The sequence below is a fragment of the Myotis lucifugus genome, unplaced genomic scaffold, assembly GCF_000147115.1.
Source record: "Myotis lucifugus unplaced genomic scaffold, Myoluc2.0 scaffold_347, whole genome shotgun sequence".
Lineage (NCBI taxonomy): Eukaryota > Metazoa > Chordata > Mammalia > Chiroptera > Vespertilionidae > Myotis > Myotis lucifugus.
In genome coordinates this window covers 545,227-570,104 of record NW_005871395.1, presented here as the reverse complement: position 1 = coordinate 570,104, position 24,878 = coordinate 545,227, and the positions used below count along the sequence as shown (strand labels likewise).

General features: G+C 48.5%; 1 protein-coding gene across 1 annotated transcript; it reads right to left on the bottom strand.

The window, feature by feature from the left end:
- Nucleotides 1–4,797: 4,797 nt before the first annotated feature.
- On the bottom strand, nt 4,798–15,932 carry LHFPL5 (LHFPL tetraspan subfamily member 5). The gene is made up of 3 exons (XM_014466596.2): nt 15,235–15,932; nt 11,074–11,310; nt 4,798–4,973 (listed from the first exon to the last, which is right to left on the bottom strand). The coding sequence occupies exons 1-3, from the start codon at nt 15,644–15,646 to the stop codon at nt 4,798–4,800; spliced, it is 825 nt and encodes a 274-aa protein (XP_014322082.1). The 5' UTR covers nt 15,647–15,932.
- Nucleotides 15,933–24,878: the final 8,946 nt, after the last annotated feature.

Below are 24,878 nucleotides of genomic sequence, written 5' to 3'. Positions count from 1 at the left end.
TGTCTTTAAGTTGGGATTGGGGTGGACTAGCAGTACATTTTGGAAAGTCTAAGGAAATTGTTATTCCTGCATCTGACAGCATTTGTCCCAGAATATTCGTGGTGTGTTTTTTCCTCAGGTTGCAATCACCATGTGCAGAATGCTAAAAGTATGTGGACTGGCTAAAGCACTGGCATAGTGAACACGCGTACACAGGTTTTGTGTACTTGTCTGATTCACTCCTGTGATAAAGTCTATGGAGTGGCTGGGCCAGAGAGTAAGCACATTCTTAAGGTTTTAATAAATATCACCTAACTCCTATGGAGAACAGTTGGGCTGTTCTGCTCTGACCAAGTGTATTTGAATGAGCCTGTTAGAATCGCACTCGTTTTGTTCCTAGTAGCCAGTTTGCCAAAAAAAAGGGCATGTCTGAAGTCAGAAACTTCTTTCATGGGTCTTATTGCCCATTTGTAATTTTAGGTTATTTGCCCATGTTACCCCGCTTTCTTTTGGCATGCTTCCTTTCTGGTGACTTGGTAAGGACTTAGAAATGCATTGTTTCACTTTTTCCATCACATTCTTTTCTAGGTTTTAATTTGCTTTTCATTTTTATTTGGGATATTTTTAGTGTTATTCATAGTAAGTCCTTTCCTATCCCTGAATTACATAAACTGCTCTAGTTAATTTGTTTTGTGCCATATTTAAGACATACATAGTGTATTCATATTATAGTGTTAACGATAATGGAACTTGTTTTAAAAACAACTTAAAAATATTAAATCAGGATTCATCAAACCATTATGTTCAGCAGACCACTCCGGGCATTCACTCTAAGCCTTGTGTTAAATATATAGACCTAGAACTCAGGAGTGTGGAAAACATACGTACTGCCCTAGGAGAGCTTATAGCCAACTCTCTCAAAGGAACCCGCAAACGGGTGGAGTACAACCCCACTTTAACCTTCCATCTGACCCAAGTGTCTAGAGGGAAGTCGTTTATAGTTACTGCGGAAAGGACAGGTTATAAATCGGCTTCCTTACTGCCTATTCTTTTATTTTTGAAGCCTGTGGAGTCTTCCAGTTTGGCCTTCTAAGGAGTGTGAGTTGCTCTTAGTCTTCTGTGTCACAGAAAATTGTGATTTATTGACAATAGAATCTGAACTTTGCCCACCAATTTCGTGCCTTTGGAGTTAACAAGGCATTGGTAACAGCTTTCTGTCTTCAGAACTATATGAAGATAAAAATATAAACATTTATATAAAGGTAATATATGGACCTTGAGGAATTTATATGTTAATCCTCACCTGAGGATATTTTTTCCATTGATTTTTAGAGAAAGTGGGAAGGAAAGGAGGGGGAGAGAGAAACATTGATTGGTTGCCTCCTGCACGCATTCTCGGACTGGAGATCGAACCTGCAACCCTTCAGTGGGTGGGCTGATGCTCTAACCGTTAAGAAAACTGCCAAAGGCAGAATTTGTTCTATGTCACTAAAGTCTTGTTTTTAAAAGTTGGGGTTAAAAACTAAGTGTATGATATGCATTTGTCTTTAAGCCTTTGCACAGATATTAATCCACACCAAGTCCTTGTGAAATCGAATATCCCAGTTGAAAAGCCAGAAAATTTGAGATCATGTTGTTTTAACTAAGTAATTAAGCAAGTTTACATTAGCACCTAGTTTTGTTACCCACTGCACCATTCCTTATAAAGGGAGGAGGGTTTTTAATACGTAATAAATTTGATTTTATATTCTCCCAAGTTCACTTTTTATCATAATCTCTCTTGTCAATGCAGACCTGGCTTTTGTTCATTTTAACACAACAATCCTTGTCTTCCAATTGGCAGAACTGGGCTGTATTACAGAAGGTGCATCAGCTCCCAACAGTTGGAGCTATGTTCTTAGAAGTTGTGCACCTAAAATACTGCATTGGTAGCTATGGTTTTACCAAATATAGAGGATTGCTGGGGATTAGTGGACTCTATTCTAAGTCCTCTTGAGGTTAGATAACAAAAGTGGGGGAGGAGGGCTTTCAGGATCAGGGCCCTTGCATCTTGAGCAACTTCATTACAAAACAAACGTGTATCTGTCAGCAGCATATGAGGTTACTAGAATCTAATCTTTGTTCCAGTAAAGCATTCTGGTAAATGCCTATCCCAGCAGGAAATTAAAGTACTTAATTATGACACCAAAAAATAAATTGGGTAACTGAAAACCAATTTTAAAGGACCCCAATGACTCCCCCTTCCTGTTATTCACACACTTATAATCCCCTTGCCTTGAATGTGGGCTGGACTTTGTGACTAACAGATTAAGGCAAACATGACAATATCATTTCTGAGATTGGGTTACAAAAGGGCTGTGACTTCTCTCTGCAACTTGCTCGTCTCCGAACCCTTGCTCTGAGGTGCCATGTGAATACGGCTGTGAACCCCTCAGTGAGAAACGGCTCTGAGAAACAGCCCTGCAGACAACCAGAGCTCGGAATCCCTTCCAGCACCTTCATTGCCGCACTAAGGAGACTTGGCTGAGACTTTCCGATCCCAACCCACAGGAACTGAAATGGTTGGTTGGTTGGTTGGTTGGTTTTTTAGAGAAACGTCTATCAGCTGCCTCCTGCACACACCCCACCTGGGACCAAGCCTACAACCTGGGCATGCGCCCTGACCAAGAATCGAACTGGCAACCTCTTGGTGCACAGGACAATACCCAGCCAACTGAGCCACACCAGCCAGGGTGAAACATATTTTAAAGCCACTGAGTTCTGGGTAGTTTTTTTACACAGCAAAGGTAATATACAGGGATGTAAGATAATGAAAACATTTGGGGTATCTTTCCAGTCCACACTTCAGGTATAAATGACCAGTGTTTCCTCTCTTGGCCATATCTGTTAGTCGTTGGTGAGGCTTGGGCATCACAACCGTCCCTAGCCCCAGCCAAAGACAGGCAAGGCAGGAGTGAGTGAGCAAGGAATAAGGCAACTTGGTTAGAGGAGTCTAGTTTTATTGACTTTATATATACTTTCAAAGATGAGATTGGAGGTGCCTTTTAAAAATGTATTAAAGGTAAAACCAATTTAGAGAGCTGATAAGCAGTTACTGAGTATCATACTAACATTGGAGAGGCTGAGTTCTGAGTTTCCCTGAAGATAGAGCTGAAGGGGAATGCTGGGTGGTGACTCTTGCAATTTCTTCCCAGCACTGAAGCTCGCTGTGCCCGGCAATGCAGGTGCCAGCTGTTGAAGGTGCACCTTCAGCCCCCAGAAGCTTCTGTCAATAGTTGCCATTTCAGTGAGAAATATTTTGAAGGTGGAGAGGCTTTTAGTAATGTTTGTGTTTGTTTTGTTTTGTATAAAATAAATGAACAGCCCTGGCCAGTATGGCTCGGTTGGAGCATTGTCCTGTGCACCAAAAGGTCGTGGGTTCGATTCCCAGTAGGGGTGTGGGAGGCAGTCAATCGATGTTTCCCTCTCTAAAATCAAAAACTTGTAAACTTTTAAAGGAATAAATGAACAAATATAGATAGAAAACTCACTAAGCTACAGAACTTAAGGAAATTCTGTCATTCATCAGGCTTGCATAAAGTAGGTGCCTGGCTCTGAAATAATTTTTTCAGCACTAGAAAATATGAATATGATCTTCCTTAAATCCCATTCTAAACGTTCCCATCAGCCCAGTCGGCGTGGCTCAGTAGTTGAGCATCAACCTATGAACCACAGGTTCAATACCCAGTCAGGGCACATGACCAAGTTGCAGGCTCGATCCCCAGTGTGGGACTTGGCAGGAGACAACCGATCAGTGATTCTCATCATTGATGTTTCTCTCTCTCCCTCTCCCTTCCTCTCTGAAATCAATAAAAATATTTTTTTAATAAAATTTTTCATCAGCAACAATAGGGACAGTACTGGGAGGCTCTCACCCCTCATCAGTCCGCACTGGAGAAAGGTCGCTGCCCTGGAGTGCATTGGTGCAAATGTCATGCGCTACAGCCCAGGAGAACGATGCCTGACCGCTGCTGGACCGAGCTAGGACAAGGTCCCCTACAGCCTGTTCAGCATTTACCGCGCCTGTGGGGGAACGGCGCCCACGCAGGAAACACCTCTTCCTCATTCACCGGATAATCAACAAGACCCTGTTTCTCCGCATCATCCCCCAGGCAGGAAGCAGCCTGAAGAGCCTATCATGTTGGCACTGCTCCAGTGAGTGCCATCCAGACTGAGTGCCCCTCTGGGGCCCCGCAAAGCTTTCACCATTTAGTGTACCAAACCCAAAGTGTTTTATAAGATGTATCATTGGTTATAACCAATTACTTGAACACAAGTAGATTTATGAATCTGGAATCCAGTCCTGATTGGGTCAGTGTGGGCTCTGTGAAAAGTGTGATTTGGGGGTCCCACAGGAAAAAAATTCAGTCTCAAGTTTTTAGGTCCTATGTTCACCCAGTCTTTATTAGGCTTCCTAATGGCCTCAGGTTCCGGAGGCCTCTTCCTCACCCACCTCTTGAGCATCAGTAAGGAACAAAATGTGAGAAAGAAGACTGCAAAGCCCCTCAAAACTTCAGCCTGAGGTGATCCAGCTCACTTAGCCGCCTCGTGTTCAGACACCCTTGAGAGCTGGGACAGTGACCTGCGTGCCTTCCCTGGAGGCCTTCAGGTAATTGGCTGTGGGAGTCAGACCTGGAGGCGCCTGGGCACGGACTCATTCGCCCTCTCCTTTCACAGAGGTGTCAAGAGGGAAAATAATTTACAGGTATGAAGGGATCGGAAGAGAACTTGGGGGCCCCCATCAGGAGGGATTGAGTCTGAATATCGTTGGTGTGCTCACTACAGTTCTGCTTCTCTGGAAAGTTCTGTAGACAGTGGGCAGCCTGTCTCAGGAGCCCGCCAGGTTCTAATCCTGCAGCAAAGGGCTTCGGACAGGATGTGGGCAGGAACAAGTTCATCTCTGAAGAATTCTACTCCGGAAGTTTGCAGTGTCACGGAAATAGATGACCTGTGATCTTTAAAACAACAACAGAGTTTGAGATTGTGAAATTTGATACTTTTAAAGCCAACAAAAAGCTCCATGAATGCTCACATTTTGATTCATTTCTACCCAGGCATGCATCTTCCTCATTAGTGTATGAGAGTATTCAATGCCCCTCAAGAAAAAAATTCATGTCCGTTAAAATGTAAATAAAAGGTAGTGCAAAAAAGGGGGAGCAGACATAGGCAGCTGCCTTTGACTCTCATCCCACTCCAGAATCTATCGGAAAGCTATGACGGCAACCCAAAATGGCCAGTTTAGCAATTGGCAGCTTTTAAAGTCTTTAATAATGAACATTGGAAAAAGGAGAAATTATCTCTTAACAGTTCGAAGTGTGATCCCAATTCCCGCAGCCATCACTGGAGAGCTGGTTAGAAGGCAGTGTCCGTGGCCTGATCCCACAGAGTCAGAACTTGCACTTGAACAAGATCCCCAGGCCATTGGGTGCAGATTAAAGTCTGAGAAACATCTAAAGAGGTGCAATGCTGACTTTAAATTATTCAAAAAAGTATATGTACGTGGTCACAGATTGGAAGGTGATTTGGAAAAATTAACGTAGTTTGAAGGGAGATATTCCCTCCCACCCACACACAGTTCCTGCCCCGCTGTAGGGAGGTCAAGGGCAGCTGTGAGGGAGCTGACACTGTCCTGGGCTTTGCTTTATCGTTCTTTAGAACGTGTTCCTTAATGTTCTTGCTCAATCACAGTTCGGAAACCTAAAGCACATCAATGAGGATATTGATGTGCCGTGCTGTTTTTCAGGCATACATTAAAACTAGTTTTCTTTTTGCCTCAGCTATCAGGAAGCATGGGAGTAAATGTAATATCAGTACAGCAATTCTATTTGCCTAGCCTCCTGGGATATTTGTTTTCCTCTTATGTTTTCTATTTTATTAGGTTTTTCTAGTAAATGTCTTAAAAATCGCTTCCAATTTCTTAACGTCAGAGTCCACATTACAGTCATGACTTCTGGAAAGGCATTCTTGCCCGCCACGCTCCACAAAAAGATGAGTTATGAAACTGCCTATTTTGAATTCTCTCCCTGCTCTTTTTCCACTTCTCAAGACAAAAGCAAAACTAAAAGGCTGCTGTTTAACCCTCAGTGAAGGGCTCAGATACCAGCCAAGTCCTACCTGGGTGGTCCCCAGGCCACCGCGCAGCCCCCACAGCCCAGCCCCATGAGTCATTCCGGCTGAGGATTCAATGAAGAGGCAGAAGCCACAGCCCATCCGAGGCACGCAGACCACCTTCCTGTGGAGTACTCACCGCCCTTCAGCTGCTTCAGACTTCCTCTGCAAGGAGAAAGAGAAAACAGTGCTTGCTTACAACCAAGCCTTGTTTTCGGGATAATTCCCCATCAAATTCCTCATTCATTCTCAAGAAAGCTTTGCATTTCTGTTCATAACATTTATCAGTTTGTAATTCCATATTGCTAGATGGTCTCCAGCATCAGGCCTTAGGTCCAAGTTAGACTTCTCCCTCACCACTGCACCCCCAGGTGTCTGCGCAACTGAGCACAGGAGCCCTTAATTGGTTGGGCAAATGGATGATGTGAAATGTGGGGTTACCTGAAAGAAGGGGAAAGAGAACTAATGTTGATTAATCAGCTATAATATGCAGGCAGTGTTAGTGTTTTATATGCACTATCTAAACCTCAGCACAATCCTTTAAACATAAATTTTACTCATTTAAAGTGTACAACTTGGTGGTTTTAAGGATATTCACTAGGTTGTGCAACCATCACTGCTATCTAATTTTAGAATGTTCTCATCCAAGAAACTCTGTGCCCATTAGCTATCACTCCCAACTTCTCCCTCTTCCTAACCCTAGGCAACTACTAAAATCTACTTTCTGCCTCTATGGGTTTACCTATTCTGAACATTTTTTTATAAATGGGGTCATGCAATATATGGTCTTTTGTGTCTGGCTTCTTTCTCTTAATATAATTAGATAGATAGATAGATAGATAGATGATAGATAGATAGATAGATAGATAGATAGATAGATAGATAGATAGATGATAGATTGATTTCAGAGAGAAAGGGAGAGATAGAAACATCAGTGATGAGAGAGAATCATTGATCAGCTGCCTCCTGCACACCCACACTGGGGATCAAGCCCACAACCCTGGCATGGGCCCTGACAAAGAATTGAACCGTGACCTCTTGGTTCCTAGGTTGACGCTCAACCACTAAACCACACCAGTCGTTAATGTTACTTTTTCAAGATTCACATGGTAGCAATTTTCAGTATTTCGTTCCTTTTTGTGACTGAATAATATTTCATTGTATGGATATATACATATTATTCACCCATTCATCATTTAATGCACATTTGGATTGTTTCCACTTTTTCACTATTATGGACATTCATGCACAAGTTTTTATGTGAACATATGTTTTCAGTTTTCTTGCATATACACCTAGGAGTGGAATTGTTGTGTCACATGGTAACTATGTTTAACTGTTTGAGGAACTATTCTGTTTTCCACAGCAACTGCAAAATTTTACATTTTCACCAGCAGTGAGGGTTCCAAGGTCTCACATGCTCACCAATACTTGTTCATCTTTTCGATTATAGCCATCCTGGTAGGTGTGAAATGCTATCTCATTGTGGTTTTGAATTGCATTTTCCTACTGACTAATGATGTTGAGTTATCTCCTTGTGCTTATGACCATTTGTATATCTTCTTTGGAGAAATGTCTATTCAAATCCTTTGCCATTTTAAACATTGGGTTATTTGACCGTAGCTGGTTTGGCTCAGTGGATAGAGCATCAGCCTGCGGGCTGAAGGTCCTGGGTTTGATTCCAGTCAAGTTGCGGCCTTGATCCCCAGTAGGTGGCATGCAGGAGGCAGTCAATCAATGATTCTTTCTCATCATTGATGTTTCTAACTCTCCCTCTTCCTTCTTCTCTGAAATCAATAAAAATCTATTTTAAAAAAATAAAAATTGGGTTATTTGTATTCTTATGGTTGAGTTGTAAGAGTTCTTAACATATTCTGGATACTAGAATTATAATTATGATTTGCAAATATTTTCTCCCAATATGTGAGTTGTCTTCATTATCTTGATGGTGTCCTTTAAAGCACAAAAGTTTTCAATTTTGATAAAATCCAATTTGTCTATTGGGGGTAGGGGGTGGTTTGGTGGCTTGTGTATTAGGTGTCATATCTAAAAAACCATTGCCTAATACAAGGTCATGAAGATGGACACCTATATTTTCTTCTAAGAGTTTTATATCTTGCAATTAGGTCTTTGATCCATTTTGAATTAATTTTTATATATGATGTAAGGTGGATGGTCCAACTTAATTTTATTTATTTATTTTTTTTTTTTGCATGTAGATATCTGGTTGTTCCAGCACCATTTATTGAAAGACTGTTATTTCCCCCATTTAATGGTGTTGGCATCCTTGTTGAAAATCAGTCAGCCCTAGATGTTTGGGCTTATTTCTGGCCTCTCAATTTTATTATTCCATTGGTCTGTATGTCTATTCTTAGGCAGGTACCACACCATCTTGATTACTGTAGCTTCTTTAATAAGTGGTGAAATCAAGATATGTCATCCTCTGACTTTGTTCTTGAAGGTGGTTTTGGCTATTCTTGGTCTCTTGCATTTCCATATGAATTTAAGATCAGCTTGTCAATTTCTGCAAAAAGCCAGCTGGGATTTGTATAGCAATCACATCTAATCTATAGATTAGTTTGGGTAATATTGCCAGCTTAACAATATTAAGTCTTCTGATCCATGAACATGGATGTTTTCATTTATTTAGGCCATTTTTCAACAATGTTTAAAAATTTTCATGTATATACTTTGCACTTCTTTTGTTAAATTTTCCTATTTTATTCTTTTTTATGCTATTGTAAGTGAAATTGTTTTCTTAATTTCATATTGTTCATTTTGAGTGTATACAAATCCAATAGATTTTTGTACATTGCTCTTATATCCTGCAACCTTGCTGAAGTTGCGTATTAGCTTTAATAGTTTTTTAGTGGGTTATTTAGGATTTTCTATATACAAAATCATGTCATCTGTTAAAAAGTTATTTTTACTTCTTCCTCTCCAAATTCAAGTTCTCTTATTTCTTTTTCTTGACTAATTGCACTGGTTGTAAACTCCAGTACAATCTTCAATGAAGTCACAAGAGCAGATATTTTTATCTTGTTCCTGAGCACAATCTTTTGAAGTAGGTTACTTAACCCCATGGAAATGAGGCTCAGATGAGGAAATTGAGACTTGGAGAAGTTAAGTAACCTCTACAAAGTCACACAGCTAGTTAACAATGGGGCCAAAACTTTAAACCCAGGTCTGACTCTAAAGCCCATACTCATTTACTTTGCTTCCTTAACCTCTAAAGAGTAAATTAGCAACTATATATGGTGCAAGTCTTCATTTCTGCTTTCGTTGTTGCATTTATGCTGCACAATAATGGAGGTAGCAGAGCAGGGGTTCATGACCCCCTTTTACTGGAAAGGACACTGCGGTAATGTGGCTCAGAAGAACTGGTTTTCAAACTCTGCTCTCCTGACCCAATGCTGTGCTTTGTCAGCAGCAATAACGACTTCGTTGAGTAGTTAAGAAAGCACTTTAAAGAGGAATTCTGTGAATAAAATTTCTTTCTAGTTCAAAGAATTTCTTCTGAGAAAAAAAGAATACAAATGAGCCCTGGCTGGTGTGGCTCCGTTCCTTGAGCATCATCCCATGCACCGAAGGGTCACCAGTTTGATTCCTGGTCAGGGCACATGCCCAGGTTTCGGATTCGTCCCCAGTAGGGTGGATATGGATGGAAACAGATCAATGTTTCTCTCCCTCTCCCTTCCTTTCTCTCTCAAAACCAGTAAAAAAACATTTTCAAGAAAGAACACAAATGAGTGATAGAAAAATGCTCTGTGCCTGTGTTCAGACAGATGGCCCTTGAAGCTGAGAGCTAAGCAGCCTGCCTCCAGCAGCTCCTGCTGAGGCCTCCCTGGGAAGAACCCTCGATGCAGACAGCTGTGTAGATTGCTGGTATCCCACCTCCAACCTTTCCTCACAGAGTTGCTGGTGAAGATTAATTAAAGTGGCCCCCAAGAACCTTGCATCGCTCCGGCACACTGAAGCTCAGTAAATGCTGCTCCATTTCCCTTCCCTTTACGGGTCTGCAAGGGACCCAGGCCCTCAGCATCCCCAGGACCCATTCTCTCCCCCTTGGTCCAGCTCTTTCTAGTTAATTGGGTTTCCATCTTTAACCACATGATTTAGGTTCGTGAGTCTCTCAAAGGTTGAGATGTTTCCAATCATTTCCCTCTAGAGAAGTGGGCCCTGGGCTGAGCCAGAGAAGACCCGAGTTCTGTGCCCCTCTTTGCTTCCTCCTCTCTGAACTTCCAGGTGGTCTCCCTGGAGGGCTTCAGTCCTTCACCTGGGAAGGGTCTTTGGTCACAGGGGAAGGGAGTTTGCGTCTTCTAGTTCAGGTCAATGGGTGATATGAGGACGGCTATGGGGAACGAGACTAGAGCGGTCTCTGAGGTAGGACAGGCCCCAGATAGTGGCCACCTGCTGGGAGTAGGCGCTTCAGGACTGCGGGGTGTGAGACAGCCTTGCCCTGTGACAAGGAGGTGAAGTGCATGTGCTGGAAGAGTTAGCCCCTCAAGACAGTGGAAGGGCTTAATGAGAGGCGCCCGGGAGGAAGGGAGGCCACTGGGAAGCAGTCGGGAGGCTTCCTGGATGTCTGCCTGGCCTCCAGGGTCGCTTCAACTGCCTTCTGTAACTGAGGGGTAGGATGTGGTTGAGACGACACAAACAGGATGGGTATATGGAGAACCCCCAGGCTACCTGGAGAGCTCGGGCTCCCCCATCTGCAGTCCAGGGCTGCTTTCTAGGGAAGGTAGGCCTGGCTTCCAACTGGATCAGGACTCCCAGGGGGCAGGGGGCACCCTTTTACATCAGACAGCCTCTGCCCCACAGCACTGCCCGGATTGCAGCCCTCCGCATTTTATTTGCCTGAGACAAGGGTTGTGTCCCCATCTCTGGGCCAGGGCCCAGCCCAGGTAACTGGCTGGGAGGAAGCCCCGCCTCCCTGGGGAGCGTTACCTTGTCCATCGGCCTTGTAGTCATCGGGGAGCAGCTTGTCCTGCCGGTAGCCCAGCACGAAGGCCAGGAAGGACAGGATGAGGGCATCTCCGATGCTGAGGATGGCCAGCATGAAGGCCCAGCGGATGGTGCAGTGGCCCAGCGTGTACTTGCCCGTCTGCTCCCCGCACATGCGCCGCACCTCACTGGAGTCCCAGCCGTCTGGGTAGACCAGGCAGCCAATCATCAGGCCTGTGGCTGAAGGGGCAGAGGGCGGGTGTGTGGGCTGAGTGTGCTCAGCCCGCACCAGCCTCGCACTGCTGTCATCTTGCCGCCTCCCTTCTCCTTGTGCTAACAGCCTTGAGAGGCAACGGGCAGCTCCTGCCATCCTTGCAGGACACCGGGCAGCTACCGGGAGCCGCGGGAGCAGCAGGGAGCGGCTCCAAGCCCAGGGCGGGTTCTGCACAGGACAAGGGATCCCACCAGGCCCTCAGCTGGCTCACCCGGCCTCCAAAATCCGGTCCCGGCCCAGAGAACTCATCACTCCTAAGACGTACCTTTGTTCACATTTCAACATCTCTGAAACCCGTGGTGAGAAAGGTCAGGCCATCACTTATGACAGCAGGAAGGGTAGTGGTGTGTCCTTCAGCCCAGGGATCTTAGATTCACTGAGTACAGAAGTCCAGCCCGGCTCTGCCTGCTTCCTCATGAACCTTCTGTTCAAGCATCAGGTCTCCTCACCCTCCAGGGCAGCACCGTGCAGCTGCCCACACTTCCTGAATTTGAGAATCCCCTGGCATATTCGTTTAAAGCGCTGGTTCCAGGTCAGGGTGGGCTCGGGACCCCTGCTTTGAAAGCTCTCCTCCGGGTGGGTGGCTGTCTCAGTAGGAACAGCTCACTGCCAGCCCAGCTCTGGGCTAACCAGCTGTGTGACTCCAGCGAGCTACTTACGCTTTTTGCCTCAGTTTCCTCGTTTGTAAAATGGGGGTGATAACAATACCCAACTGTTTGCCTTGCAGTGAGAGTCCAGTGAGTCAGGACTGGAAAGGCGCTCAGCACAGGGCCGCACATACTTGGCACCGAGCCCATCTGTTACCCGTCTGTGACAGTGTTCAGCCCCAGAGCCCACTCCCGCCTGCCCCGCTTCTGCCGGCCTCCCCACGCTGCACAGACAGGTGACACAATCCTGGGATGTGACTGGGGTGACCCCGAGCACAGCCGCCATGCCGGCCAGGGGGCCCTTTCCGACCCGGGCCCCGCTCCACAGGCCTGAGGCTCTCTGGTCACAAGGCTGCGCCTACCCGGGCGCCCCTCACAAAGCGCCTCACAGGACCCAGCGTCGTTTAACGTGGCTCGGCTGGCTCCGCGAGGAAGGCCAGTGGGTCAAACGAGTGCACAGGGACGTGTGCGATCAGGGTCCACCTCCCCGCCAAGTACATCGCCTTCCTTTGATTTGTTTACAGGAGGAAGTCATATACGTACTTCTTTTCTAGATCACAAAATACTTCATCCTGCATGTTTCTCTTGACCTGAAAATAGTTCTGTGAAGGCCATGTAGTAATGTCCCATTTGTAAGGTTAGAAAACTGAGGTCTCAGAGGAGCCAGTGCCTTCTCATGGCTCCTGACTCTCTCGACTTGAACATTCATTCCCTCTACTCCCAGGTTGTGACATCTCCGAAGAGCGGAGTGTGTTTGGTGGTGACATTTCAAACTTAGCGACAAACTGAGAAGAGTTTCAGGAAGATATTTAGGGTTGGGGGACCCTCCCAGAGCTCTTTGGTAAAACCTGTGCGCTCCCCCTGTTGGTATGAGATCAGCCTGGTATGTGCGCATTTCTAGGCCAGAGCATTTAACAGCTTGGGGGAGACCTTCCGGAGCCCCCTCTCCTTCTCCAGTGACAGGTGATGCTCGATCAGCCTGGGTTCCAGAGAGCACAGTGAGGGCAGAGCCCCCACCCGGCCCTCAGTGAGCGAGAACCATGTTTTGCATGCATTGCATCATCCCGTCCTTGCAAGAGCCGGGCAGAGGGTTCTGCTGCTACATCATACAGATGAGGTTACCAAGATTCACAGACAAGCAACTGGCCCTGCCTCGCTGCTAGGAGCTGGGATCACACAGCCTACACCTGGCATCCAGAGCTCTAACGTTGTGAAGGTTTCCCTTCTGCTCCCTTCCTTGGTCCCAGGCTTCTTGGCAAGGTCAAGCTAACCAGTCAAGGCCTCATCAAATAGATGCATCTCCCAGCTGCTGGCTGTGGGACACCACCACCCGCCCCCGCCCCCCCATCTCTCCCTTGGCTCATCTTCCCTTCCCCAGCACTGAGGAAGGGAACATGACACCACCTTTGCTCTCCCCCAGCATAAATGTTTCAGGGGACGGCACCCGGCCACTCTGCCAACAGTGTCTCCAGTTCCATGACCCAGAGTCTGGCTCAGATGGCCCGATAGCCCCTCCCCCACCCAGGCCCTCCCAGCAGGGCCTGTTCAGCAAGTGATACCTGTTGCCGGAGGCTAGGGGAGGGGCAGTGAAGAGAATGAGAGGGGTGCTTGTGTCTCTAGCATCCCATAACTAGCAAGGCCAGTTGGCAAGCATGTCAAAGTCCATTCTACTCCTCTTTGTCACAAAACTGCTAAACGTTCATTCTCCCTTCTTCCTCCCCACTGCCCACCGAGGCTCGCTTCACCGCTGCCCCAGCCTTTCCCTCATCTTATAGAGAGACTACAGAGGAAAGGGAGATGGGGGGGGGGGGCGCAGGGTGGGAGGCAGCTCTGAAGCCTGCTGAAAGGCCTGGGTACAAGATCTGAAGCCAAAGGGTCTGTCCCTCACCACCTGTGTGTGCTCAAAGATAAGTTACCCGCAGGAGCCTTGTCCGTAAAACGGAAGGAATACCCTCCTCATTGCGTCGTGATGAGGGTCCTCGCATGATACACGCGAGGGCACTCTGCAAATCATCGTACTGCGTAAACGTGCGACTCTGCCTTAGTTCCCCTAAGCTCTCGGTGGCCAGCTGACCTGCTACAGCTTGGCCAAGTCTTATCATCTCTCTCAGCCCCGACTCCTCATCTATCGTTGGGGGGCAGAGGGCTGCAGCTCTCTGAGGCCCACTCCAACCCTGACAGGCTTGAGTCTGTGTGTTTAGTTGTCTGGGATTCTGACCCCTGTTTCATCCCCTCTGTTAAGGGTAACACTACTGCTCATTCTAGCCAAGCATGTCAAAGCAGTTTCACTCTGTCCACAGTCCCCAGCTGTCCCGGACATCTCCCCAGTACGGACAGGCTGCGTGAAGTCCTGGGGGTGGGGAGGGACCAAGGGCTGCGGACAATGTCTTAGGCCATCTTTTCTTGAGCTCTGGGTGAGAGTAGGACCCGCTGGCCCACTGAGTCCTGCCGGAGCTAGGAGCAGGGAAGGGGGGCTTGGAAGGTCTTGCCTCTGAGCACCAATAGTAACCACCTGCCCTACATAGTCTTAAAGCCCCTACACAGCACCTCTCCACATCACACAATGTCACTTCCGCTTACTACCTCAAGCATGGAATCCTATAATTAGGGAACGGAGACTTCCACTCCACAATGAAAGAGAGAACTTAAATGCAAGTTTCTACAGGAAAGGTCACATGCACGTAACATTTTAAATCCATGGCTGGCCTTAGCGTCTCCCCTGAGAGCAGTTTGGGGTGGGAGGGAAGGAGTGAGGGCAGGGATCTGGGGACCCTTAGAGGAGACGGAACAAATACTCAGAAGTGGGTGATGTGGGCCTCTAGAATGGGCTTGACTGGCGTCACTATCTGCCTTGCATTGGGTTGCATTCCCACATGGCTGACAATGGAAGCTTTCATTTTTTCCTCCCTCCCAGAGCAGCAGCAGTCCCTGGTGTAATGGCCTGGGAGTCAGGACCCCTGATTTCTACCAACTAGCTCTGTGCTCCTGGGCAAGTCACTTGCCTTCTCTGGGCCTCAGTTCCTCGTCTGCAAGATAAGGCGGTTGAACAATCTGGTCTCCAAGGTCCTCTCCATCTCAGCCAAGCCGCTACTTCTCAGAAGCTTCTATAGAGCATCGAGTAGGGCTGGGCTGAAGGAGGTGAGCCGAGTAGGGGACCCAGAGCCTCCACAGAGGATGGGATGGTGCAGCTGCACCTGTGGCCTGGGATGGGCCCCTGCCCGCCCGCCCACGAGCCCTGCTCACCCGCAGCCAGCTGCATCCATGCGCAGATCTTGTAGACTGTGGCCGTGTTGCAGACGAAGAACAGGCTGAAGCAGATGATGGAGCCAATGATGAGGAACATGGCCAAGGCCACGAAGAACATGGCAGTCTTGAAGGCTCTGGAGGGGATGGAGGAGAAGTCCAGAGGGCCGCCCTTGCAGATGAGCTCGGAGGACAGCACGTTGCCCACGCAGTAGGAGAAGAGGCCGAAGTAGCCCGCCTGCGGGGTGTTGACGCTGTCCCCGATCCAGTAGGGCTGGATGAAGAGGGCCATGACCAGCACGGAGAAGCAGATGGTCAGCGTGCCCCACATCACGCCAATCGCCCTGGCGTTGCGCACGTAGTTGGTGTGGTAGATCTTGGCCGCCTCCTGGGCGGGGAGCAGCTTCACCATGGCGAGGGCGCGGGGCCCGGGCGGGGGCCGGGCTGGGAGTCGGGGTCCGCGGAGGGAGGCCCAGAGCGGACCGCTCCTCAGCCGGGTTTGGGGAGAAGGCTGAGGTCAGGGCTCGAGGTCAGGGCTCCTCCAGGGTGGAGGAGGGGGTTAATCGGACCAGGAGGACAACCGTGCGCCTTCCGGAGCTCGTCCAGGTGCCGGGGTCGCTTCAGCCGGCCGGCCTCGGGCCTCCTGCCTCCTCCCACGCCCGCGGGGGCCTCGGGCCGCCGGCGCCGCCCTGCCCCTCCTGGTTTTCTGCTCGGGGCTCCGGAGACTCCGCCCTTGGCCCGGCCCTCCTCCCCCTCGGACAGCTCCGCTTCAGCACCGCGGACAGCGCCCGGGATCCGGGAGGCGGGGCCCCGGAGTGCGGGTGGGGCCGCGCCGCCCAGGGAAGCGCGGGAGCCGCCGACCCGCCCGCCTGGTAGGGAACCGCGGCCTTTCGTGACTCTTCAGAGCGAGGACGAGCACTGGGAGGGGGGCCTGCGGCTGCCACATTCCTCCCGCTCAGTTCCTGCCGCAAAAGCGCTTCCTGAGCGCGGCCCGCAGCCCATCCCACCCTCCCGGGCGCCCTGGTCGCCTCCCCGACCCTCCAGTCCCCGAGGCCAGCAGAGCCCGTTCTGATGTGATCTTCGGTCACGGGTTCTAGTTCCCGTGGTTCAACCAGCAGTTCCTAAGCCCTATGTTGGAGGGTATCTTCCCCGAGCAAGAACCACAGAAATAAAAAGGGCAGGGCCCCTGCCCTCAAAAACAGTGAGATGTTTGCATATATGCATGGTATTTACATATGTTATTTATAAATAATATATTTTGTAATTATTTATTAATACATTATGTGTAATGTATAAAAAACATCGATGAGAGAGAAACATCATCTATCGGCTGTCTCCTGCACGAGCCCACAACGGGGAATCGAACCAGTGACCTCTTGGTTCATGGATGGGTGCTCAACCACTGAGCACACCGGCTGGGCTCTCATCGATGTTCTCTCTCTCTCTCCCTCTTCCTTCCCCTCTCTGAAATCAATAAAAACATTTTTTTTTTTAGCCCTAGCTGGTTTGGCTTAGTGGATAGAGCATTGCTGTGGACTGAAGGGTCCGGGGTTCAATTCCGGTCAAGGGCACATGCCTGGGTTGTGGGCTTGATCCCCAGTAAGGGGTGTGCAGGAGGCAGACGATCAATGATTCTCTGTCATCACTGATGTTTCTATCTCTCTCTCCCTTCTTCTCTGAAATCAATAAAAACATATTTTTTAAAAAAAAGACGGGCTTTGGCCGTGCTGGTGTGGATCAGTGGTTGGAGCCTTGTCCAGTACCCCAAAGGGTGGTAGGTTTGATTCTCCATCAGGGCACGTACATACCTGAGTTGTGTATTCTTTCTCTCTCAAATCAATAAAAAATATTTTTAAAAATCAATGAAAACATATTCTCACATGAGGATTTTTTTAAATTGAATTTTGGCTTTTAGTCTGGATTTGAATCAGCACTTAGCTAAGGGACCATCCGTGAGCCTCAGTTTTGTCATATATAAAATGGGGTGATAATAGTTCCTAGCATATAACTGTCAAGTAAAATAATATGTGTAAACTGCTTAGCCCAGGGCCTCACATACACAGTGCTCAAAAATGTTTTTATTACTATTTGTATATTATTATTATTACCTCTGTTAACATTTCGGTGTATTTCCCTCCTTCTGCACATATTGCATTACATTGGATGATAATGTATGTACAATTTAGTATCCAATTTTTTCACTTTGCATTACACCACTAATATTTTCTCATATTACTATTTTTCAAAAGCATTATTTTAATGCTTGTGTGATAATTGTGTAATCATTTCCCCTTTGGGGGTGTTTAGGCAGTTTCTGGTTAAAGTTCACCCCACCACCCTGGCTCAGGCTCCTAACAAGGTGTCCATCGGGGCAGATGGAGACAGTGAACAGATCTGCCCCCAGGCAGACGCAGCAGTCGCTATGGCTCCCAACGATCTCAGCAAACTTTGAGCCCCTGGTGCGGCATCTATTTCTCTCAAAACTCAATCATAAGAAAACAAACAAGCCAATTAAAGATTGGCTGGAAAAGCCTCTGACAAACACTTCCGCAGGGAAGATATATGGGTGGCAGTTAACACATGAGGAAATGCTGGCCATCATTACTTGGCAGGGAAATGCACATCGAACCACAGTGACCTGGCACTGCACGCCCAGCAGAAAGGCAGAGTTAAACAAATCGCCTGGCGACGCCGAGTCCTGCTGATGGGGACCCACGCTGGGTCAGCCACTTTGGAAAGCGGGTTGACATCTCTTAGGAACTGAAGCCAACGTTTGCCATGAGACTGGGCCATCTCCCTCGTGGGTATTCGTCCCAGAGAAGTGAAAACGTGTGTTCACACAAAGACCTGTGCATGAATGTGTAGCATCTTTGCTCATAACTGTCCCAAACTTTTCAGAAATAGCCCAAATGTCCCTCAGCGGGGGAGGGATAGGCATGCTGTGGTGCCACTGTGACCACGGGTCCGGCAACGTAACATAAGGATCTACGGACCCTGGGACAGCGGGCACAGATCTCAGACGCCTGTGCTCAGTAAAAGGAGCCAGACCCCCAACAGTATGTGTGCGCTCAGCATATCACATTATGGGAAGGGCAGACCTGGAGGGAAATAACACAGGTTGGTAGGTGCCAGGACCTGGTGGTAGGATTGGCTACCAAGGGGCAGTACCAGGGCGTGTTTTGGGGTATGGAAGTGCTCTGTCTATTGGATGTGGTGGTAGTTACATGGTGTCTGCATTTGTTAAAACTCATAGAACTGTAACTACAAAGGGTGACTTTTACTGTGCCAATTATACTTTAATTTTTAAAGGGGGGCAGGGACTAACATTGGTAGGGTGCCCACACCGAGGGAGAGGAGTGTGTGTTGAACTCATAACGCCTGGCCTGCCTCCTGTTACTGCCAAGTCCCGTGTAAACGTTAATGGAAGAAACATTAATGAAGACTTTGTCACCCCACACAGGGCAGGCCCATCAAGAGCCCAGCTGTCTCAGGAACAGAAGGTCTGGGTCATAAGGACCCTGGTCAGCAGAGAGCAGGCTGAGAGCAGGCACGTGGGGTGGGGGTGGAGGATGCAAGTCTAAGAACTACCTGCAGGCAGTAGCATCTGCAGAAAGGACTCCAGCATAACCCGGCTTTTCTTCTTGCTGTCTCAGGCATATGTAGGGTGTCCCCCAAAATGTCTACACACTTTGAATGAGTATAAAGTCAGTGTTTATTAGCATACAGTTCACTTTCAAAATTTAAAAGAATCTACAGAAATGAATAATTTTCTTTGTCAAATCCTGTTCTCAAACTGATGACCGTCCTGGTCGAGGCCCTGCTGATAACACGAAGCAATGGAATCGCAAACATCAAGAATCGTTTCGTTCCGTGTTTGTGAGCCCTCAGCTGTTGCCAGTTTGTAGTGTGAACTTTATCTTTTCTGTATCCCCATAAAAAGGGCTAGTGGATAAATGTTCTTTGTTCAAAGCTTAGTCTGGCTTCACCCATTATTTCAAATCAGTTAAACCTGAAAAGGAGTGAAAATGGAGTGAGTTATCAGCTGTTAAAGTGTGTACACATTTTTAGGGACACCCTGTACTTATATATCTTATAACTCTCTTCTTTCTTGGTGGCGGCTAACTTTACAATTCAGCCTCTAAGTTACAGAATACTGAGATGTGGTCGTGACCAAGCTAAAAGGGGGTGACCTCACAAAGACATCCTGGACAGCCTGGGCAGCGACTGGGGAGAGCTGGGCAGGCACGCACGTTGGTCTTCAGAGGACAGTGCGGTGTGTGTGAGGGCAGCACCGACAGGGAGGGGGCCTTTGAACGTGGAAAGCGGGTCCATGAGGCTCTGCACCAGCTGAAGGGAGGGACCCACTGAGAACAGAGCCACAACTTCAGGGACCAGAGGGTGAGGTAGAACAAGGGACATGGTCACAGCAGCCACAGAAGACCGTCCAGGCCCCTCCCTGCTCCCTCCACTCCGTCCAGGCTTGGTCAGGAGAGCGGGAGGAGAACCCTACAGGCTGAGTGAGCCTCACTGCCGCCCTCACTAAACAAGACGGGGCTAGATCATCGGAGGAAATGAGAAGTTACAATTCTGGTGCAGCCCAGCTGTCATTTGAGCTACTTCGTGGGGAAGAAAGGTTGTCTGTGGGCTGGGCAGCCTGCAGTGGAATGGAGGAGGCATTTACTGTTTGCCCGGAATCCCTCCCTTTTCTTGGTAACAGAACCCCACTCTGCCCCTCCCCATGTGGCCCCGGGGCTGCCCACCTCAGGGCTCTGCCCAGGACCCACCACAGGGAGGGGTTTGGAGGACACAAGCTGGGCCAACCTGAGTCTCTTGGTGGGGAAGCTGAATCTTGAGGGGATCCCTGTCTCTCCCCGCTCTACTCCTCGGTTGTCACACATCTGGCCTTGACCCAGAGCCATGAGCTCTTTCCCAGAACTGAGATGTCTGTGCTGGTGGCCTCAGCAAAGGGGGTGTGTTATAGGAACACAGGGGAGTTTCAGGCCCCATGGGAAGGGAGGGTGTGTGTGTGGCAGGGAGGGGGGGGGGGGAAGGGGGGGGAATGCGCGCACGCAAGTGTGTAACCAGGACAGGGACCTCCATCAGGAAGTCAGGGCATGGCTGCCACCGCCTCTTCCTGAATGGCTAAGCCAAGCATGTCAAACTCAAACGCTAACACGGGCCAAATAAACAAGGTTGAAGTTTCTGCGGCCACAAAAAAACCAAAAGCTTCAATTTTCATAGAAATGTAGGTTTATTTCGATAGAGACATGCTGAATACAAAGGGCTGAAATAAATGAGTAATCATTAGCATAAAATAATAGAGCAGCCCTAACCGGTTTGGCTCAGTGGATAGAGTGTTGGCCTGTGGACTGAGGGGTCTGCGTTCGATTCCGGTCAAGGGCATGTACCTTGGTTGCGGGCACATCCCCAGTGGGGAGTGTGCAGGAGGCAGCTGATCGATGTTTCTCTCTCATCGATGTTTCAAACTCTCTATCCCTCTCCCTTCCTCGCTGTAAAAAATCAATAAAATATATTTAAAAAATAATAGAACATTTTAATAAAAATTAATATTTTTTCTTGAACATTAGTTTAGCAGACACTGAATAACTGCACAAATTAATAAGTGTAATGCAAATAAAACCTATTTTCCTTGTTCTCAAAAGTGAAATATTTCCTGTTGCGCACACCGAAAAGTCAGTTCAAGACTAATGACGTGGCAATTGGCTGCTAAAATATTCGCTGCTAGTATTAGTGGAGAGAAATGGTGCGCCTGCGGGTAAGGCACGTAAGGGAAATGAATGCAACACGATTATAGTCATCAGTCATTAACGAATGTTGTAGTTCGTTATTAATAAGTATGTATAACAGGATATTATAAAAATTAAGTTATGAATTTTTTATTAAAACATTTCTTACACACCGTTACATTGGCTGGGCAGCAAAAATATTCATTGCGGATGCGGCCCGAGGGCCCTGAGTTTGACATGCTTGGGCTACTCCATGCTTCCTTCCCTCTGCTGACCGGCTTTCTCCTTTTCCTCATCAGCAAACTGCCTTCCTGGGCTCCCTAGTTCCATGTCTCAGACCCGCTGGGAAGGAGCTACACCCTGTTGGGCACAGGCTGCATCCCAGGAGGGGGGCTTGGGCCAGATGTGCGAGGAGCAAAGACGGGCTTGTTTCCTGGCGTGGCGGCCCGAGGCCCGCCCTCCGTGTCTGGGGCCCGTCGTGGACAGTGGAGATGGGGAGACACCCAGGAGGAGTTGGCCCCATTTCTAGGTTTAAAACCACTCCGTCCCCACCCCACTCAGCAGGAGGCCTGGCACCACCCCAACCCCCAGCATCCCAGTGGCAAGACTTGACCAGGGAGAACTTTGCTCCATTTTTTGTTTGTTTTTCCATTGAGATGCAGTGTCTCCATCACATGCAGCGATGTGCTACTGACACCCCAGATCAAGACTCAGAACAATCCCAACCCCCAGGAGGCCCCCGCCGCCCCTCCCAGTCAGGATCCCTCCCCGAGGCAACCGAAGACTCTCATCACCAGGGGTTAGTTCTGCCTCTTCTTGAGCCTCAGGTAAAGGGCATCGCACAGTCTGTATTCCTTCGGTCTACGGCTTTTCTCGCTCATGCCTGTGAACAAAACCCTTATGACTGCACGTGGGAACCAGAACTCAGTTCTTTTTTGAAGGGGAACCCCGAAAGCAAACGACTCCTTGAATTGGGAAGGGCTGGTTAAACCTGGTGAGGTTTTGCTGTTGTTGGTTTTTAATCCTCACCCGAAGATCTTTTTCCCATTGCTTTTTAGAAAGAGTGGAAGGAAGAGAGACAGAGAAACATGGATGTGAGAGAGACAATCGATTACTTGCCTCCCCCGACACACCCCGACTGAGAAATGAATCTGCAACCCAGGTACATGCCCCTGACCCGGAACTGAACTTGCGACCCTTCAGTACGTGGGCTGAGACTGTAACCACTGAGCCACATCGGCCGGGACAAACATTGTGAGGGTTTGATACAGGAAGCACTTCATTGTTGCTTAGCAGTCTGGAATCACAGACATTGCCCACGTTCTCTTTGCTATGCTCTCCACTTGTCATGGGGAAAACTCCATTCTCTCTTCTTTGGGAAGCTGGCCGTGAGCAGATGGAGACAGGGCTGATGCGTTTTCACAGCTTCATTCACAGACAGAAACAGCTCCTCATTCCTTCCCTGCCTCACTGTGGGAAGGGAACTTTAATTAGCTTCCCTGTGGCTCAGCCCCCAGGAGTGTTGGGGTGAAGGGGGGAGGAGAGAGCAGAAGGAGCCAGACGGAGCTCGGGAAAGTGTTGTTAACCACTGAGTTCCATAAAAATAAGAAAGGACAGTGTTCCTTTAATCAATATTATTTCTGTGTCTCCGGAATTGGGTGGGTTTCTCTCATTTTGAGGGCCTCCTGGCTGGCCCCCACAGTTGCTCCCTTATATTTCGCCCTCATTTGGTGTAAGGGGAGGGGGAAGGGAAGGTAGTACTCAGGTTGAGCACCTACTATGCTCCAGGGACTTTCCATGGGGGTTCTACACACATTGTCTTTTTTTAAATATATGTGCTGCCAAAGTGAGCACCATTATCTTTCATTTAAATGTTAATTTTAATTTATTTTATTTTTTCAATTATAATTGACATTCAATATTATATTAGTTTAAACCCTAGCTGGTTTGGCTCAGTGGATAGAGCATCAGCCTGCGGACTGAAGGGTCCTGGGTTTAATGTCCAGGTTGCAGGCTCGATCCCCAGTCATTGATGTTTCTAGCTCTCTCTCCCTCTCCCTTCCTCTCTGAAATCAATAAAAAATATATTATACTAGAGGCCCGGTGCATGAAATTCGTGCAAGGGGCTCGGCCCTCGCATCCCCGGCGGCTTGCCTTGGCCCTCGAAGCCCCGGCTTCGTCCAGAAGGTTGTCCAGAAGGACGTTTAGCTGTCCAGTCTAATTAGCATATTACATTTTATTAGTATAGATTAGTTTCAGGTGTACAACATAGTGGTTAGACATTGCATAACTTATGAAGTGACCCCCCTGATAAGTCTAGTGCCCAGCTGGCATCACACATAGTTATTACAATATTATTGACTATATTCCCTAGACTGATCTTTACATCCAGTGACTATTTTTAACTGCCAATTTGTAGTTCTTAATCCCTTCACCTTTTTCACAAACCCCTTCCCCTCTGGCAATCATCAGTTTGGTCTTAGCCAATCCTGACCGAATGAAGGAGCCCTCGCCCTCCTTAGACAGAGGAGGAAACGGGCTCAGGGAGCTCACACATGTAAATCCCGTGTCCAAGGTCATGTAGCTGGTTAGTGCTGAGTTTGGAAGCCATGTCTGTGTGGATCAAAGCTGTGCTTGCAGCAACCCCACCTGGGGCCTCCCAGGGGAGCTGATTTCCACCTCCTGGGCTGGGGAAGGGGCTCTAGGGAAAGCTGCACTGTCCCACAGCTGAGCACACTCGGGCAGCTGCACCCTTCCCAGGCTCTGCCCTGGGCCCTGAGGCTCAGACCTCCTCCCACTCCCACGTGGCCTTGGCGAGGGGCCAGGTGAGTGAAGCCTGAACTGAAGGGGTGAGTCTTAAATGCTGGAATTGCAGGTATTAAGTGAAATGAAAAGGAAACTGGAGAGAATCGTCTGAGGACGTCCTAAGGGCCTCTGAAACTACTCTTGGAGACAGCCTGGTGGGGGGCTGGAGGAGGTGCGCCCAGAGCCAGAACACACATCCCCCCACAAGGCTGCAGACACAGGGACCTAAAGAGGCCTGGAGAGGCCTCCTCACCTGAGTCTGACATGCCAGGTACCTGGCTTTGGGTGGGGCCAAAGCAGGGCCAGACTAGGGCAAGGAAGAGAGGGGCTTCAGGTGAAAATTCAAGGAGGCGCGTACACCCGGGGCCTCTCTTCCCTCACCTTCGTCCGAGCCCCGCGGAGGAGCTCAGGGCACTAGACGTGAATGAACGACAGCAACAATCGCAGCAGCCAGCACACACCGCTCACATGCGCCAAGCCCTGTCCTGAGCTCTATCTATCTGTTAATATATAATATAAATAACATATTAATTCAATTCACCCTTACAGATATAGTTTTTAAGATTTTAAATTGATTTTTAGAGAGGAAGGGAGAGAGAAACATCATCCATCGGCTGCCTCCTGCACACCCCCTACGGGGGACGGAGCCCACAACCCAGGCACATGCCCTCCCAGGAATTGAACTGGCAACCCCTCAGTGTGCAGGACGATGCCCAACCAACTGAGCCACACTGGCCAGGGCAACCCTTACAGCTCTTGAAATTATCCTCCAGTTGACAGATAAGGAAGTTGAGACGCAGAATAGATAACTTGCTCGGCGAGTAACTTGTGCAGGTAAAAGTGTCCCAGAACCCACACTCTGCACATGTCACAATATCACCACCCACCACCCCAGGTGCCCACACACAGCCAGGTGCCCGGGTGCCACCCACTTACCTTATCAGGACCCCCCCCGCCCCCCCTCCCCGAGCGGGGTGCCACAGCTGGGCCTCTGCTCACGGCAGCCCTGTGAGACGGGGAAGGTGGGTCACATGTGGACAGGGCCTTTTATAGCCCCAGCACCCCAACTGGCTCTGTCTTCTGCCACCTGAC